We start from the raw sequence: 16,129 nt of genomic DNA on the forward strand, positions 1-16,129 counted from the left end.
CAAATACACATGGATGATCTAAAACCTCTTCAGGTGTGTTTTTGATGGGAGTACATTATAACGTGGTAGGACAGCACCAAAAAGTCATTTTTGCAGAATACTCCCTCTTCAAGTTAAAGATAAAAGAACATTTATTTTTGTACAAAATAAACGATTATCAGATTTTACAACATGAACACAGGAAATCTTTCTGAGGTCGATGAGTCTGTGGTTTTAAGAGACTGAGCTCTGATGTCAGACACTGAAGGGGCTTCAGGCGAGTGAGGGTCAAGTCTCTTTCAGAGTCACTAGAGCAGAACACTCAGAGCACCGACAGCACCCACAGCACCCACAGCACCCATACAAGCACCCATACAAGCACCCATACAAGCACCCACAGGTGACCTGCTGCTGTGAATGAGAGCGTCCACATTAAGGACACGCTCAGAGACCAGGGTCCTTCATTGACTGGGTTTGATCCTCTGGATTTATCCTGGGTTAAATGAGTTTATTTGTCACTGTTATATTACATAAAACATTCTCCACACTTGAGTGCAGTAGCAGATGTAGTAAAAGTTCAGAGTCTGTGATGTTTCAGCTTCACTGCTGTGGGCAGATTTTGTCTTGACTGACTCCACGAGGTTGAAGCATCTCAAAGGTTCATAGATTCTTTCACAGACTCCATGGGAAAAAAATACAGAAAAAAATGTCTCATTTACCACATTTGTGTCCTTAAAATGAAATGATGTTTAAAACAGAGCTCAAAAAACAAAAAGATTCAAAAGCTGCTCAGTGTGTGAGCCAGGCAGCCACAAGAGCAGCTCCATAGAGATGGTTTAAAGGTTATATTCTAAAGAATGTAGTTTTATTTTCTTGTTGGAGTAATTATTAAACCAAAACTATCCCTAGAATAAACCCTGGAGCTAACTGACTAATATCAGTGATATCGATATGGATACATTGGCTTTAAGTATCGAGTAATGCTCAATACCAACCGATACCAACCGATACCAGTGTAATGTTCTGTAACTGTAACTTATCCTGCAGCTGAGCAAGTCTGAGCTCAACAAAATCATGAAACCAACACAATAAGCATCTCTGTTCTGTATAAAACCACCACTAACCCAGGACCAAACCTGGACAAACCTGGACTAAACCTGGACTAAACCTGGACTAAACCTGAACCAAACCTGGACTAAACCTGGACTAAACCTGAACCAAACCTGGACTAAACCTGGACTAAACCTGGCCTAGCTCCGGTCCGGTCAGAGGTTTCTGGTTTATTACGGGGTCCAGCTGATGACCCTGAGCGCCGTCTCTGTGGCCTGTCTCAGCTCGGGGTCTGTGTCTCTCCTCCTCTCCAGACGGGGGCGCTGTTCCATGAGGAGGCAGCGTGCGGCCGGGGCCTCGCTGAGCGCCGTCAGGGCTCGGAGACAGTACAGGACCAAAGCCTTCCCCTGGGTCTGGTCCAGGGTCTGGTTCAGGTCCAGAGAGTCTGGACCGAGATCCTCCGGAGAGACCAGGTCCAACAAGACCGGGAGCAGACCCAGCTTCAGAGCCTGGACTTTACCTGGACACAGACACAACACAGAGGATTAAACCAGGACTAAACCGGGACTAAACCAGTATCTGAACAGAACCAGGACTATATCTCAGTGTCCCTGCGTGTCAGATGCCCTCCCGTCCTCCTGGGGCAGGTCTGTATCAAATGTTTATTTTGTTTACGTCGTGCTTATCCTCAGACACTCTGTTTTGTTGGTGATTATTGTTGTAGTAAAATTACCAGTGCATTTTTTGCGTGCAGAAAGAAAACAAAAACTTCCTCATCTCACACGGATCAGAGCGTTATAGGTTTCCATGACAACCACAAATAACGTCACTTTGCAATTAATCTCCATGAGGACCAGGGCCTTTAATGTCGCTTGCAGCTTTAATTGAGCCCTACAGCAGGCGACGGGTTTGAGGTTTAGAAGATTTGTTTTCGTTTTCGGATGTTTAAGAAGTGTTTCCGCCGACTATAAGAACTACAAAAACAAAGGACGCCATTTTGATCCGGAGACAAACAGGAAGAAGACAGAGACCAAACAGGAAGTGGGAGGAGTCGGTGGGAGGTTCAGACGATTTTCAAAAACACAAAACAATAATAAACCACAGGACGGAACCGGCCGCGTCCAAACCATGTGAAACTACATCAAACATCAGGAATCTAACCCACAACCTCCTGACTAAGGCTGCGTTCAGACTGCAGCCTGAAGTGACCCAAATCCGATTTTTTGGCCTCTATGTGACCTGTATCTGATCTTTTAATGACAATCTGAACGACATTTTTTCCACTTTATATCATTTACATCCATCTTTCAACTAAACAGCTAAATGAGACAATCCCAGGTTTGTTTTATTTAGTCTTTGTTTAGTTTAATTGATCACATTCACACAGTTACTTTAAATTTATTTTATTTGGTTATATCCTTTTGTTTAAACTTACCAACTTTACCTGTGACTCCACATGGTCTGGGAACAAAGAGGAGGCGTGTCTTTCGGCAGCCATATTTATAGGTTCAGGGGGAGGTGTTGGCCCAGACCATGTGGAGGGAAGCCTCAGAATTGGTTCTTTTTATTTTATCAAATTGATTTGTAGAATTTTGGTTTCAGTGTTTCTAGTTGAGTTGGAGCACTGTTTAGTTTAAAGGGGGATTTAGATCTCTGAGAATAAACTAATGCAGCACACCAGGAAAACGAGGAAATTGTAAGAATTTAACCTGTGAGTTGGTGTAAACCCAGGGGGAGGGACTTCCTCTCTGGGCGGTATAAAAGTGGAGGCAGTGTAATCAGTTACAGGTTCACCATCAGTGCAGCCGGGTGCCTGTGGGTTATTTTCTTTTGTTGCATTATTTTCTGTTGCTTTTGTTTTAGTTAAGTACAGTTATTTTTTGTAAATATGTATTTAATTTTGCCCACAACACGGAGGACGCAATAAAGATTTTGTTTGGTGAAGGTAAATTTTTTGCACTGGACTCTTACTTCGACCACTTGGGCCAGCTTCCCCACATTTGGTGGCAGTGGTGGGATCCAGGCCAGTGGGAGGACTTCTGAGCAGGTATTTGGTGTTTTGCTTTGAGTTACTTCTTTTTTGTCTATTTGTATTTTTGTTGGTTAAACCCAGAAGTCTGTTTTTTAAATAAATTTTGTCTGCGTAAGACACCTTTTTTTTTTGTGTCCTCTGCCTCCTACTTCGACCACTTTGGCCAGCTTCCCCACAGACACAGATCTGATTTTTTTCAAATGTGACCCAGGACACTTGGATATGTGCTCCTAAAACTGATACATATCTGATCTTTTGACATGCGATTTCAGTCTGAACAGTCAAAGTGCATTCATCCACCTACACGTTATCAACAAGACACAAACGTCACTATTCTGCGCTGAAGTAGGAGAAAATTGTTAATGAACTCTGTGTCACTGAAGTGAAGCACATCTCCACTCACCACAAAACACCACGACCAAAAACCTCGTCCTTCTCCTTCTCAATCTCCTCCTTAAAACAAGTAAGTTGTTCATGTTGTGGCTCCGGTACGAGAGGAACTTTAAAATCTCCAGGTGCTCGATGCTGCGTCCATGTTTGGACAACTTCCATAAACACAGAGACGCTCGCTGCGGTTGACGTCATCGTGTCTCCAGTGCACATGCGGGACACTTTTGGACCGTTTAATGTTCACACTGGAGTCACATACAAGTCACATTTAATTGGAAATGTGAACGACCTCGTAAAAACATCAGATTTCACACAAAAATCTGAATTGAGCGTTAAGCCCTGCAGTCTGAACGTAGCCCAAGAGGAGGAGCCAGGACTAAACCAGAACTAAATTAGAACTAAACTAGGACTAAACCAGGTCTAAACCAGGTGGAGAGCAGGGGGCTATTGATACTTTGCAGTGACATCATGCTGGGGGTGTTACGGCCCCAGGCCTTAGATTGTAATTTGTTCTGTATGTTCTAAATAAGTCTGCTGACACACCTGGATTCCTGCTGTGGGAGCCCTCGTTTGTGATTGGTGGAGCAAGTCTACGCCCACCTCACCTGCAGCCACCGCCCCCTATTTAAGGAGATTACCAGCACCTGTTCGGGGCTGCTGGCCTTGGTGGCCAGAATGTCATTTTGGTTTTGTGTATGTAGTTTAGTCTCATTCTGTTTTGTGCCTTTTTTTATTTGGTCACTCAATTCTGTTTGTGGGTTTATGTGGTTTAATTTGGGGAACTTGTGTTTTGGTTTAGTGTGTGTCCCTAAGTTTTACCACTCGTTTTTGTGTAAGCCTGCGTGACTCCTTTTCTGGCACGAAACTGTTTATTTTGTTGTTCTGTTTCTTAGTTTAGGTTATTTTCTGTATATTTTAGTCTGTTTTGTTAATTTACCTTTACATTCCTGTTAATTAAACATTATTGAATTTATTCCATTTTACATCTTGGTTTTATTTTTGTTACTTCCCTCACCACAAATGAGCTGGGTCGTAACAGGGGGGTCATACATGTATGTGTATGGCGGAATGTACCATGCAGTGTACCATGCAGTCATAAAATACAGTCAAGTCTAATTTAAGAGCACACTCACACTAGGACTTTAGTGCTGTGTTTATTGAAGGTCAGTATGTTGTCCTGACGGACATCAGCACACACACACTGGGATCATACAGTAAAGTCGTGTGTGTACATGAGCTCTGTGCCGTGTTTTGGTCCACCTCCTCCACCCGGGCCGAAGTCCTAACCGGGCCACACCTGGACACGGTTCGATTGTGCTCACACAGGACAAACGTACCGCGCTTTAGCGGTGATCTGTGCTTGGGCACGGTTCTTAAGTCCCAGTGTGAGGGGACTCTTTTCAGACAGAGCAGTGCCTCCAGTTAGCATCACACTCCCAGGGACTGTTGATGACATCAGCTGCAGTATCAGTAAAACTCTAATGGAGATTCATAGTATTTGAAATAAATCTCCAGACGGTGTGGGTGTGTGGTGCGTTGCTCATTGGCACAGCGGCGGCAGAGGGAGTCGTACCTGCGGTGATGATGAGCGTGTTCATGCAAACTCCCGCCGCGTTGGTCCTGACCTCGACGTCGGGGTCGTGGAGCAGCGGCAAAAGGTCAGAGAGCAAGTCCAGAGCACAGATCTGCTGCTTCCCCTCCACAGGAACACTGAAACACAACAGGACTGAACCAGGACTGAACCAGGACTGAACCAGGACTAAACCAGGACTGAACCAGGACTGAACCAGGACTAAACCAGGACTGAACCAGGACTGAAACCAGGACTGAACCAGGACTGAACCAGGACTGAACCAGGATTAAACCAGGACTGAACCAGGACTGAACCAGGACTGAACCAGGACTGAACCAGGACTGAACCAGGATTGAACCAGGACTGAACCAGGACTGAACCAGGACTGAACCAGGACTGAACCAGGATTAAACCAGGATTAAACCAGGATTGAACCAGGACTGAACCAGGACTGAACCAGGACTGAACCAGGACTGAACCAGGATTAAACCAGGACTAAACCAGGACTAAACCAGGACTGAACCAGGACTAGACTCACCTGAGGGCCAGCAGGGCGGCGGCTGCCTCTCTGCGCACATGAGCCGATCCGTGAGTGAGTTTGTGCCGGAGCAGCTCCACGGCCCCGGAGGCCAGAGCCGGGAGGGCATCCAGGCGAATGCACCGGGCCAGAGTGGACAAGAGCAGAACCAACTCCTCCTCCTGAGACACAAACCAGTGAGTCAGATGCCCTCCTCCAGACACAGTCAGATGCCTCCCGTCCTCCTGAGTGAGTCAGATGCCCTCCCGTCCTCCTGTGTCCCAGTAGTTCCACTAAACATGAGGTTTTATGGACGTGCAGGTCGTGTCTATGTTGCGTCCGTCGGTCCAAAACCAGTTCTGGACTAAATGACGTACAAATTCCGTTCAGTATTTGGTCGTCTAAACTCTGACCCACTTGGACGTCGATCTGCAGTGAAACATTTGAACCGTGGACAGTGTTGAGGAGTAACAGATTACATGTACTGGCGTTAAGTAATCAGAGTACAAATGATGAGTAACAGTATTCAGTTACAGTTACTGTTTCAGTGAGTGGTAATTGGATTACAGTTACTTTGTTGAAATAAATGGATTACATGGTGATACGTTCCTGCTTTTACATTTTGGGCTAAACTAGGACTAAAACCAGGTCTAAACCAGGTCTAAACCAGGTCTAAACCAGGTCTAAACCAGGACTAAACCAGGTCTGAACCACGTCTAAACCAGGAATGAACCAGGTCTGAACCAGGTCTGAACCAGGTCTAAACCAGGACTAAACCAGGACTGAACCAGTCTAACCAGGTCTAAACCACGTCTAAAACCAGGACTAACCAGGTCTAAACCACGTCTAAAACCAGGACTGAACCAGGTCTAAACCAGGTCTAACCAGGTCTAAACCAGGACTGAAACCAAGGTCTAAACCAGGTCTGAACCACGTCTAACCACACTGAACCAGGACTGAACCACGTCTAAACCACGTCTAAACCACGTCTTAAACCACGTCTAAAACAGGTCTAAACCAGGACTAAACCGGTCTAAACAGTAGATGGCCATAATTTAAAGCAGCAGTGATCTCATATAAAAATCATTTCTCTATCCGGTTAAGGACAGACTGGTCTTTTTGTGTCTTTTAGCAGATAAAACATCTTCGTCTTTTCTTCTCTTCAGCAAACAAAAGTCTCTTCATGGAGACTTGGGCTCAACAGACAATTTGAAGAGGAGAAACAAGAATTTTCAGGATGTGGTTGGTACATTCATGTCATTTTAAAAAGCATGACAATATCAAGTAATCCAAAGTATTCAGATTACATTACTCACTTTAAGTAATTTAATGGATTACGTTACAAACTACATTTTGGTGTATTTAATCTGTAATCTGTAGGGGATTACATTTTAAAAGTACACTTCCCAACCCTGACCGTGGACTAGGAGACTTCTGTGGACATCATGGGGACGTGTAACACAGACGCAGGAAAATGACTTTATTAATGAAAATAATAAACATTTACTGCTAATTATTTATTTGAGCGCATGATATTTTGTCTGTTTAATTAACTAATTTAGGTATTTATATAATTCTATGAGCCTTTGAATTCAACCATAAAAACAGTGTAAAAGGATGGGACTGGAGCTCAGTTGGTCGAGCGTTTGTTCACTGATCTGAAGGTTGGTGGTTCAAATCTCTCGACATAAAACATCATTGGTTAAGCGATCACATCGACTGACCAAAGACTAACATGAACGTTCACACAGTGACTCCACTTTTCTGCATCACTACAGGAAAAACAAACGTCAAAACTGGACGTCCTGAAGATGTTTGGGGAAAAAAAGTCATCTGGCGTCTCTGCACCTTCATACGACGGAGTATAAGGGTCAGATTTAAAAAAATAAAATAAAAATAATGCTGGCGCTACGAGAATAAAGTCGTAACATTTCGACATTAAAGTCGTAATATTATGAGAATAAAGTCGAAGTCAGAAAAAGTTGTAATTTTACGAGAATAAAGTCATATTTTTTACGAGAATAAAGTCGTAAACTTAGAAGAATAAAGTAGTAATTTTACGAGAATAAAGTCGTAGTCAAAATAAAGTCGTAATATTATGAGAAAATCGGCTGCTTGGAAAGTATGACTGAGTGGAGAATGGAGAATTTGGAGCATTTTGTAAAGGAGAAGAATCTGTGTATCATTTGTTCATTCGACTGAACAAGGACTGAATCAGGACTAAATCAGGTCCGGAACCAAACCAGAAAGACTAGGATTGAGACCGGGACCAGACCAGGACTGAAAACGGTTTAGTCCTAGTTTAGTCCTGGTTTAAGTCACGGAAATGGAAAATGGCGTTTCAGACAGTGAACCAGTACTGAACCAGGACTGAATCGGGACTAAACCAGGACTAAACAGTTTTCAGTCCTGGTCTGGTCCCGGTCTCAGTCCCAGTCTCAGTCCTGGTCCTGTTCCCGGTCTCAATCCTGGTCTCAGTTATTGTCTGATCCCGGTCTCAGTCTTGGTCCCTGACTCAGTCCTTGTCTAAGTCCTGGTCTCAGTCCCGGTCTGGTCTCGGACTTCGTTTAGTCCTGGTTTAGTCCTGGTTTAGTCCTGGTTCAGTCCTGGTTCAGTCCTGGTTTCAGTCCTGGTTTAGTCCTGGTTCAGTCCGGAGGCGCAAATAATGAAGAAAATTGTTGTTCGTTTTTCTTATTTTTGGTTTTATTGAAAAACAAGGTTCTTCTTCTGCCGCATTTTTCACTTTGACTTTGATTTTATTACGACTTCATTCTCTTAATATTACGACTTTATTTTAACTTCGACTTTATTCTCGTAAAATTACAACTTTTTCTGACTTCGACTTTATTCTCATAATATTACGACTTTAATGTTGAAATGTTACGACTTTATTCTCGTAGCGCCAGCATTTTTTTTTTTTTTTTTATGTGACCCTTATACTCAGTCGTACCTTCACCTACTTTTGTATGTTCAAGGACCCTAAAAAGACCATGTTTGGACGTTTGTTTGGACGTTTGTTTGCGCGGTGAGATGTTAGACTGAGATGAGGACCGGCCAAATGTCTCAAGTGAATCTGCAGATGTTGTGTTGTGTCAGATGCCCTCCCAGATGTTGTGTTGTGGATTTGACTTTTGGAGATTTGTGACGAAAACACCAAAGAACAACACAGAACACAGAACACTTCTCTCATTTGTACCTTTGTGTCTCCTTGTTCGTCTCCTCCTTCCTCTGCCTCCTTGCTCCCTCTCTCTTCTTCTTCCGTTCTTCCTAGCTCATCATTTGCTTCCTTGTCTCCTAGCTCCACTCTTGTCTCCTCAGCTCCTTCCTTGCTCCCTCCCTGTACCTGTGCTTCCTTGCTTCCTAGTTCCTCATCAGTTACAACCTTCTTTTCTCCCTCCTCAGTTCCTTCCTTCCTTCCTAGCTCCTCAGTTCCTCCCTTGCCTCCTAGCTCCTCGTCTGTTTCCTGGACTCTCCCTCTCAGTTTGAGGATCAGTTTTGGGACCAAACTCAGTAAAGCTTCGGCTCCTGGAAAAAACAAAAACAAATGTTTTATTTATTTGTCGTATTTTCTGAATGTTTATTGTGTTTTTAAAGACTTTAGTCCTTCAGGTGTTTCCTGTTGTGAAACTCTGAAAAACATCTGTCCAAGACAATTACACATGCAGGAGTCGAATGAACTAAACCAGGACTAAACCAGGACTAAACCAGGTCTAAACCAGGTCTAAACCAGGTCTAAACCAGGTCTAAACCAGGTCTAAACCAGGTCTAAACCAGGACTAAAACCAGGACTAAACCAGGACTAAACCAGGACTAAACCAGGACTAAACCAGGACTAAACCAGGACTAAACCAGGTCTAAACCAGGTCTAAACCAGGACTAAACCAGGACTAAACCAGGACTAAACCAGGACTAAACCAGGTCTAAACCAGGTCTAAACCAGGTCTAAACCAGGACTAAACCAGGACTAAACCAGGTCTAAACCAGGACCAAACAGGACTAAACCAGGTCTGAAGGAGGAATAAACCAGAACTGAACCAGGACTAAGCCAGGACTGATCCAGGACTAAACCAGGACTAAACCAGGACTAAACCAGGACTAAACCAGGTCTAAACCAGGTCTAAACCAGGACTAAACCAGGACCAAACAGGACTAAACCAGGTCTGAAGGAGGAATAAACCAGAACTGAACCAGGACTAAGCCAGGACTGATCCAGGACTAAACCAGGACTAAACCAGGTCTAAACCAGGACTAAACCAGGTCTAAACCAGGTCTAAACCAGGTCTAAACCAGGTCTAAACCAGGTCTAAACCAGGTCTAAACCAGGACTAAACCAGGACCAAACAGGACTAAACCAGGTCTGAAGGAGGAATAAACCAGCACTGACCCAAGACTAAACCAGGACTGAACCGGGTCTGAACCAGGACTAAACCAGGACTAAACCAGGTATGAATGAGGATTCAACCAGAACTAAACCAATTCTAAACCAATTCTAAACCAGGACTAAACCAGGACTAAACCAGGACTAAACCAGGACTAAACCAGGACTAAACCAGGACTAAACCAGGTCTAAACCAGGTCTGACGGGACGGAGGACTAAACCAGGACTCAACCAGGTCTAAACCATGACTAAACCAGGACTAAACCAGGACTAAACCAGGACTAAACCAGGTCTTGTGACAGACCTAAGGGCAGGAGGCAGAGGCGGTTCAGGACTCGGTGGACTGAGACTCTGCAGTCGGGGTCCGGATCATCGAGGAGCAGGGAGAGAGGCCCGAGCAGCGAGGAGGAGAGGAGCGCCCGGCTGAGGACACAAAACAAACAAAGGATTAAAGCTCAGGTCTGTGGGAGTCTTTGTGTGGGGCAGTGGTTTACCGTCCGATGGCGTGGGCGGACACCAGGTGCAGCAGGTCACAGGTTCGAGTCCTCACTCCAGAGTCTGAGTCTCGTAGCAGAGGACCGAGCTGCTCCAGCAGACCTGAAACACAGACCGGATCAGTCAGAGCTGCCCCGGGGCGAGCTGTGGCTGCCAGTCTGAGCCCTTGGCCTCTGTGACCAACAAAGTGGAATTCTCACTGATCATGATTTTATGGTTTGATGTTTTCTTTTTTGAGTCGTTTTTATTTTATTTTTTTATCATGTCACATGGTCTGAGGGTTGTCTCTTTTTTTCTCGTCTTCATCCTCATGTTGTGCTGTATTTTTTGAGATTTTCTGAGATGGCTGCAACACTTGAATTTCCCTTTTATCTATCTATGCATCTATGCACGGTTGCTCTTGTGGCTGCCTAGCTCATACACTGTGCAGCTTTTTAACCTTTTTGTTTTTTGAGCTCAGTTTTTAAAGTGACTGTTTGGAATTTTGGACACTGGGCCTCATTTCCTAGTGAGCCAGAGTGTCGATGTGAATGTCTGTGTCGATAGAATAATTTTGGAAGGAAAAGTAACCTTGTATCACATGAATCGTCGCATGTTGAGGGACTATTTTCTCAGCAGCAGCGGAATTTTACTCTGCTGTAGTTTGTTGTGATGATGTGAACGTGGCCACATCTGGAACAGGCTTCTTCGTGTGCTCTATGTGTCGCTATGGCAACTGCAGGTAAACAAACTATTACAGAGCCCGTAAGACAGGTGCCAGTAGGGGTGTGCAAAAATATCAAAATATCAATATACTGTATCGTTTAATGCACAGGTGTCAAACATACGGCCCGGGGGCCAGATCCGGCCCTCCAAGACCTTTAATCTGGCCCTCGGCTGATTTTATACTAAAATATTTGAATTATATTTTCTATTAAAAGATTGTTAATTTTCTGTGGTGTTTATCACAGCAGCGTCTCCAGCGTCTCTGTACGTGGCCCCTCCCACCAGAGCAGCACAAATGAAGACTTGCTTCTTTCCAAACGCTCTTAAAGGACGATCGTTTTGACTGTTGACCGTGACACCCTCATCAGAAAAATGTCAAAAATGAGAAAAGTGGAGCCGAGTGCAGGATTTTACAACAAAAACTGACTTATTCCTATTTACATACAAGTTAATGTTAAAACATTGTGTTGAAATTGTATTTTTCTTAAAGTTTCAGGTTGTTCATAATATTATAATATTTTGTAAAAGGAAAGAGTTCATCAATTAAAAAAGATTTCTGTAATAGATTTGTGTTTCTCTGCACAAATATTTGAACTTACTGATATTTTTGGGGTTTATATGTCATGAGTTTTCTGATCCGGACACTTTGGGATCAAAATAGGTTGGATACGGCCCCCGGACCAAAATGAGTTTGACACCCCTGGTTTAATGTGATGATACAGTATCGATATTGTGAGCTGATGTATCGATATGTCACCAAGAATATTTTTTCGTATATTTTTCTAAACTGTAGAGCTACAACAAAATAATTTTTTGCTTGTTTCGTGGAAGGAAACTTGTTTTTGCGACACATTTGACATTTTCGCTGTTTTGCTGATTAAAATGTTTGTGTTTCTTATGAACTTTGCACAAGAAGTGTTTTAACAAAGACTTTTAGTATCACAGCCATGATTTAGTCTTCGTGTTTTTATTGAACCGTATTGGATTGATTTGAAATATATCGTATTGAATTGTATCAAATCGAAATCTAACTGTATCGAGATATATATCGTACCGTGGCCTATCTATCGAGATATGCACCGTATCGGCAACTTCTGAATGATACCGAGCCCTAGGTGCTTAGTGATATCAGTTCATCGCTGCCAAGTTTTCTATCAGGAAGTACAACTCGCTGCTGCTGCTCAGACCTAAATCCTTCAAATGCATTGTCGGTTTTACTTCTAAAATTATTCTATCAGCACAGACATTCACATGGACAGTCTGGTGTAATAATAGATTTTCTTCAGGTGTTTTGTGGAGTGGGTAAGACTGTTTTTAGTGGCAGGAGAACTATGACCATTGACATGCACTAGTCTAGCACCAGTGACCTCTGCAAATACAAGGACTGGATGAATTATTTAAAAAACTGTCTCCACACCTCCAGTCTGGTTTATTAGGAAATGAGGCTCTATGTCCAAAATAACAAACTGTCCCTTTAACATCATATCGTGGGATTTAAACAAACTAAGACGTAAACTGAGGAGCAAGCTGTGGACATTTGAGATGCTACAGGATTTTTACACCATATGGGGCAACAAATGTTACAGAAGAATGGACCATTTCATCACCGACTGAAACACCAGAGTGGAGAAAGAGTGAGGCCTTTCCTGTTGTGTTCATGTGGCGCCCCCTGGAGGCCGCTGTGATGCTGCAGGACACAGAGGAAGGACACTTTTGGCTCCTCAAACCTCCTCCTGTCAAACTGCACTGAGACATTTGACTGAGACAAGCAGCTGCAGCATAACTTGAATCTCCCTCAGGATTAATAAAGTATCTGTCTGTTTTAATGTATCTTGTCACTAAACATTTGATCCTGTAACAACCCACTGGTTATAAAACACAAAATAAAGGTGCATTGTGTAACATTTCTGGTGGAAGGTGTGGAATTAAATTTTAATTAATTTATTAAACTATTATTTAATCAATTACAAGTGTTTTTAATTCCAGCAAACGTACCTTTGTTTCTAAAGAACAGAGAACTGCAGTGGAGTAAACTGTTCTTAAAAAACAATTCAAGAATACAGTTTTTTATAGGCCAAAGATTACATCTCTAACGTTACATTACAGCATTTTCAGAAAAACAAACAAACAAAACACTGCCTTATTAAAACAGCTACTTCAGAATAATAGTAGTAGTATATTTGATTTGATTAGTAGTATATTTATTATCATTCTATTATTATTGCAGGAGTGTCAAACTCAAAATCACAGAGGCCAAAATTTAAAACTGGGCCTAAGTCGTTGGCCAAACTAAATATTTATTAAAATATTTCAGCAACATCGGCATGTTTTCTCTTCTTTCGAGATATGTAATGTTAAACCTTTTTTTATTTAAATAAATGTTAAATAATAGTTTTGCTTAAACACTGAATTCAGAACAAGCAGAATATAAAATAATAACATTTTAAATAAATAATGTTTCTGTAGTCTGTGGCCTGTACCCTGTAGTCAGCGGGCAGCTCTAATACATATTTGATATGATCTCACGAGCCAAATATAATTATATCAAGGGCCAAATTTGGCCCTCGGGCCTGAGTTTGACATGTTTGTTATATTGTATGATGATACTCATATTTCTTGAGTGATTTGTTTTTGTTAGTTAGTTTTGTAAGTTATGTTTTATCTGCATAAAAATGAAAAAAGTGTGTTTACATGTCTTGTTTGGATGAACTATTTATAGTTGTTTCCACGTGATAAAAACATATGAAACCGAAAATAGCCACTTCACGATAAATAAATAAATAACCTGTGTAAGAGTTGTTGAGTTTGATAAAAGTGATACCTGAGGTGACGGTCTGGTAGAGGCGCTCTGGTTCATGGAGCAGGTCACACAGAGAGTTCAGAGCCCGAGTCTTGTGCTCCGGCTCCGGCCTCTGCAGCTCCTCAAACAGCCGCGGCACCGCCCGAAGCCCGAACACCACCGGGGCCCGGCTCCGGTCCGCAGCGGCCAGGGCCATGGACGGACTGACTCAAGAAGCACCGGGAGGTAGAAAGTAATGACCCGGAGGTTTGACCCGGGGGTTTGACCCGGAGAGATGACCCGGAGGGATGACCCGGAGGGATGACCTGGTAAAACTCCGCAGCAACGACGCACAACTTAATCGCTGCCTAGCAACCGACAACCGACGACTAGAAAATAAAATATTAAATAAAAAATAGAATAAACGAGAAATAGCCTATATGAACAAATCCAAACCAATAAACACGAAATATATATATATATATATAAAAAAAAATCGATAAATAAACACAAAATCATACATTAAAATACAATAAATAACGCCCGATGAACCGTTAGGACAGTTACCATAGCAATAAAAATGTTATATTAAATATTATCATTTTTGACAAAGCTTAAAATAATAAATATAAATAAAAAATATTAAGAAATACATAAATAAATACAGTTAATTTGGCTGCATTTTTTTTTTTTTTTTTAAGTTTAATGTTTGAATTATTAAATATTTTGTATAATTTTACAAATGAAGTCATACATTTATTAATAATTTCATTTAATATTAATTTAAAACACAAAATAAAAAACAAATAAACTTTAGAAAAAGCCCGTGAAGCGGCGCATGCGCAGGAGAGGATCATAAACAGGAAGTACACACACTCTACAGCTAATCTGACAAAACTGCGAATTTTTACGTTTTTTCCCCTAAATCAGCACATAAATCTTTAATATTAAACCGTGTAAAGAGCTTTATGTCCTTGTGGCTTTGATATTTAAAAGTTTTTGTGGATTTTAGAGATTTTTTAGGGCCGTTTTTGCGTCATGTCGGGTTCACTGACCTCTGGAGGAGAAATGTCCAACGCGGAGCTTTTTCAACAGGTAAAAATAGAAGAAATATTTTTAAATACATCTAATATAAATATCATAATTCCGACATGCATTCACTACTTTAATACAATCCGTTTTATGATAATTATGAAGCTACATGATCAAACTGCTCATCATTTTGCCTAATGGTCTTGGACGTCTTATTTATTTTTAAAGGATGATATTGTCTATGTTAAATATGTCCTCCTCTGTACCTTATATATACTAGGGTGACCAGATGTCCCTATTTACCAGGGTGAGTCCTAGTTTTGAGCCCTGTGTCCACTGTCCCAGCAAATTTATCCAAAACCATTGATTTGTCCCAGCTTTATACAAGAAATGTCGCAGTTGTCCCTATTTTTGACCAATTTGATCCCTGCCAACAGTAAAGTCAGGCATACATTGTCATTTGTTCAGGTAAAACATAAAAAATCTGCTTAAAAACGACCAAAACACAACGTAAATCTGACTATAGTGGCTCACATGTTAGTCTTGAAGGGTCTCTGCATAACAATTTTCCTTAATTACGCACTCGATTCACAATTTTATTATTACAAACAGTGTTGGGAAGGTGACTTTTAAAATGTATTCCCCTACAGATTACAGATTACACACCCCAAAATGTAGTTTGTAACGGAATCCATTAAGTTACTTAAAGTGAGTAATGTAATCTGAATACTTTAGATTACTTGATTTGCTGTAGAGAAGCAAAGACGAGGAAATCTTCACATAAGATGTTTTGTCTGCTAAAAGAAAATAAAAAGCCCAGACTTTACTTAACCAAATTAAAAATATTATTGATAGAAGACGAGGAGGAGATACGGTCCACGCAGCATGATTTAGTCCTGTTAAATCCTGTTTTAGACCTGGTTTAGACCTGGTTTTAGTCCTGGTTTAGTCTTGGTTTAGTTTTGGTTTAGATCTGGTTTTGACCTGGTTTTAGTCCTGGTTTAGTCCTAGTTTAGACCTAAATTAGACCTGGTTTGGACCTGGGTTTAGACCTGGTTTAGACCTGGTTTAGACCTGGTTTAGACCTGGGTTTAGACCTGGTTTTAGACCTGGTTTAGTGTCCGGCAATGAGTGGAATTACCGAGAAGAAAAAAAAAAAAGGGGGATATAGTCCAAAATGTGAAAACAGGAAAATACCT

The 16,129-nt window shown here is 41.8% G+C and overlaps 1 protein-coding gene across 1 annotated transcript; it reads right to left on the bottom strand.

Annotated features, from left to right (window-relative positions):
- Positions 1 to 203: 203 nt before the first annotated feature.
- rsph14 (radial spoke head 14 homolog) lies at positions 204 to 14,168 on the bottom strand. Its single transcript, XM_055161729.1, has 7 exons — positions 13,941 to 14,168; positions 10,414 to 10,516; positions 10,224 to 10,342; positions 8,738 to 9,066; positions 5,563 to 5,723; positions 5,025 to 5,161; positions 204 to 1,549 (listed from the first exon to the last, which is right to left on the bottom strand). The coding sequence occupies exons 1-7, from the start codon at positions 14,113 to 14,115 to the stop codon at positions 1,263 to 1,265; spliced, it is 1,311 nt and encodes a 436-aa protein (XP_055017704.1). The 5' UTR covers positions 14,116 to 14,168; the 3' UTR covers positions 204 to 1,262.
- Positions 14,169 to 16,129: the final 1,961 nt, after the last annotated feature.

This window comes from Boleophthalmus pectinirostris, unplaced genomic scaffold (assembly GCF_026225935.1).
Source record: "Boleophthalmus pectinirostris isolate CB_2022bp ecotype Guang Dong unplaced genomic scaffold, ASM2622593v1 HiC_scaffold_4, whole genome shotgun sequence".
Lineage (NCBI taxonomy): Eukaryota > Metazoa > Chordata > Actinopteri > Gobiiformes > Gobiidae > Boleophthalmus > Boleophthalmus pectinirostris.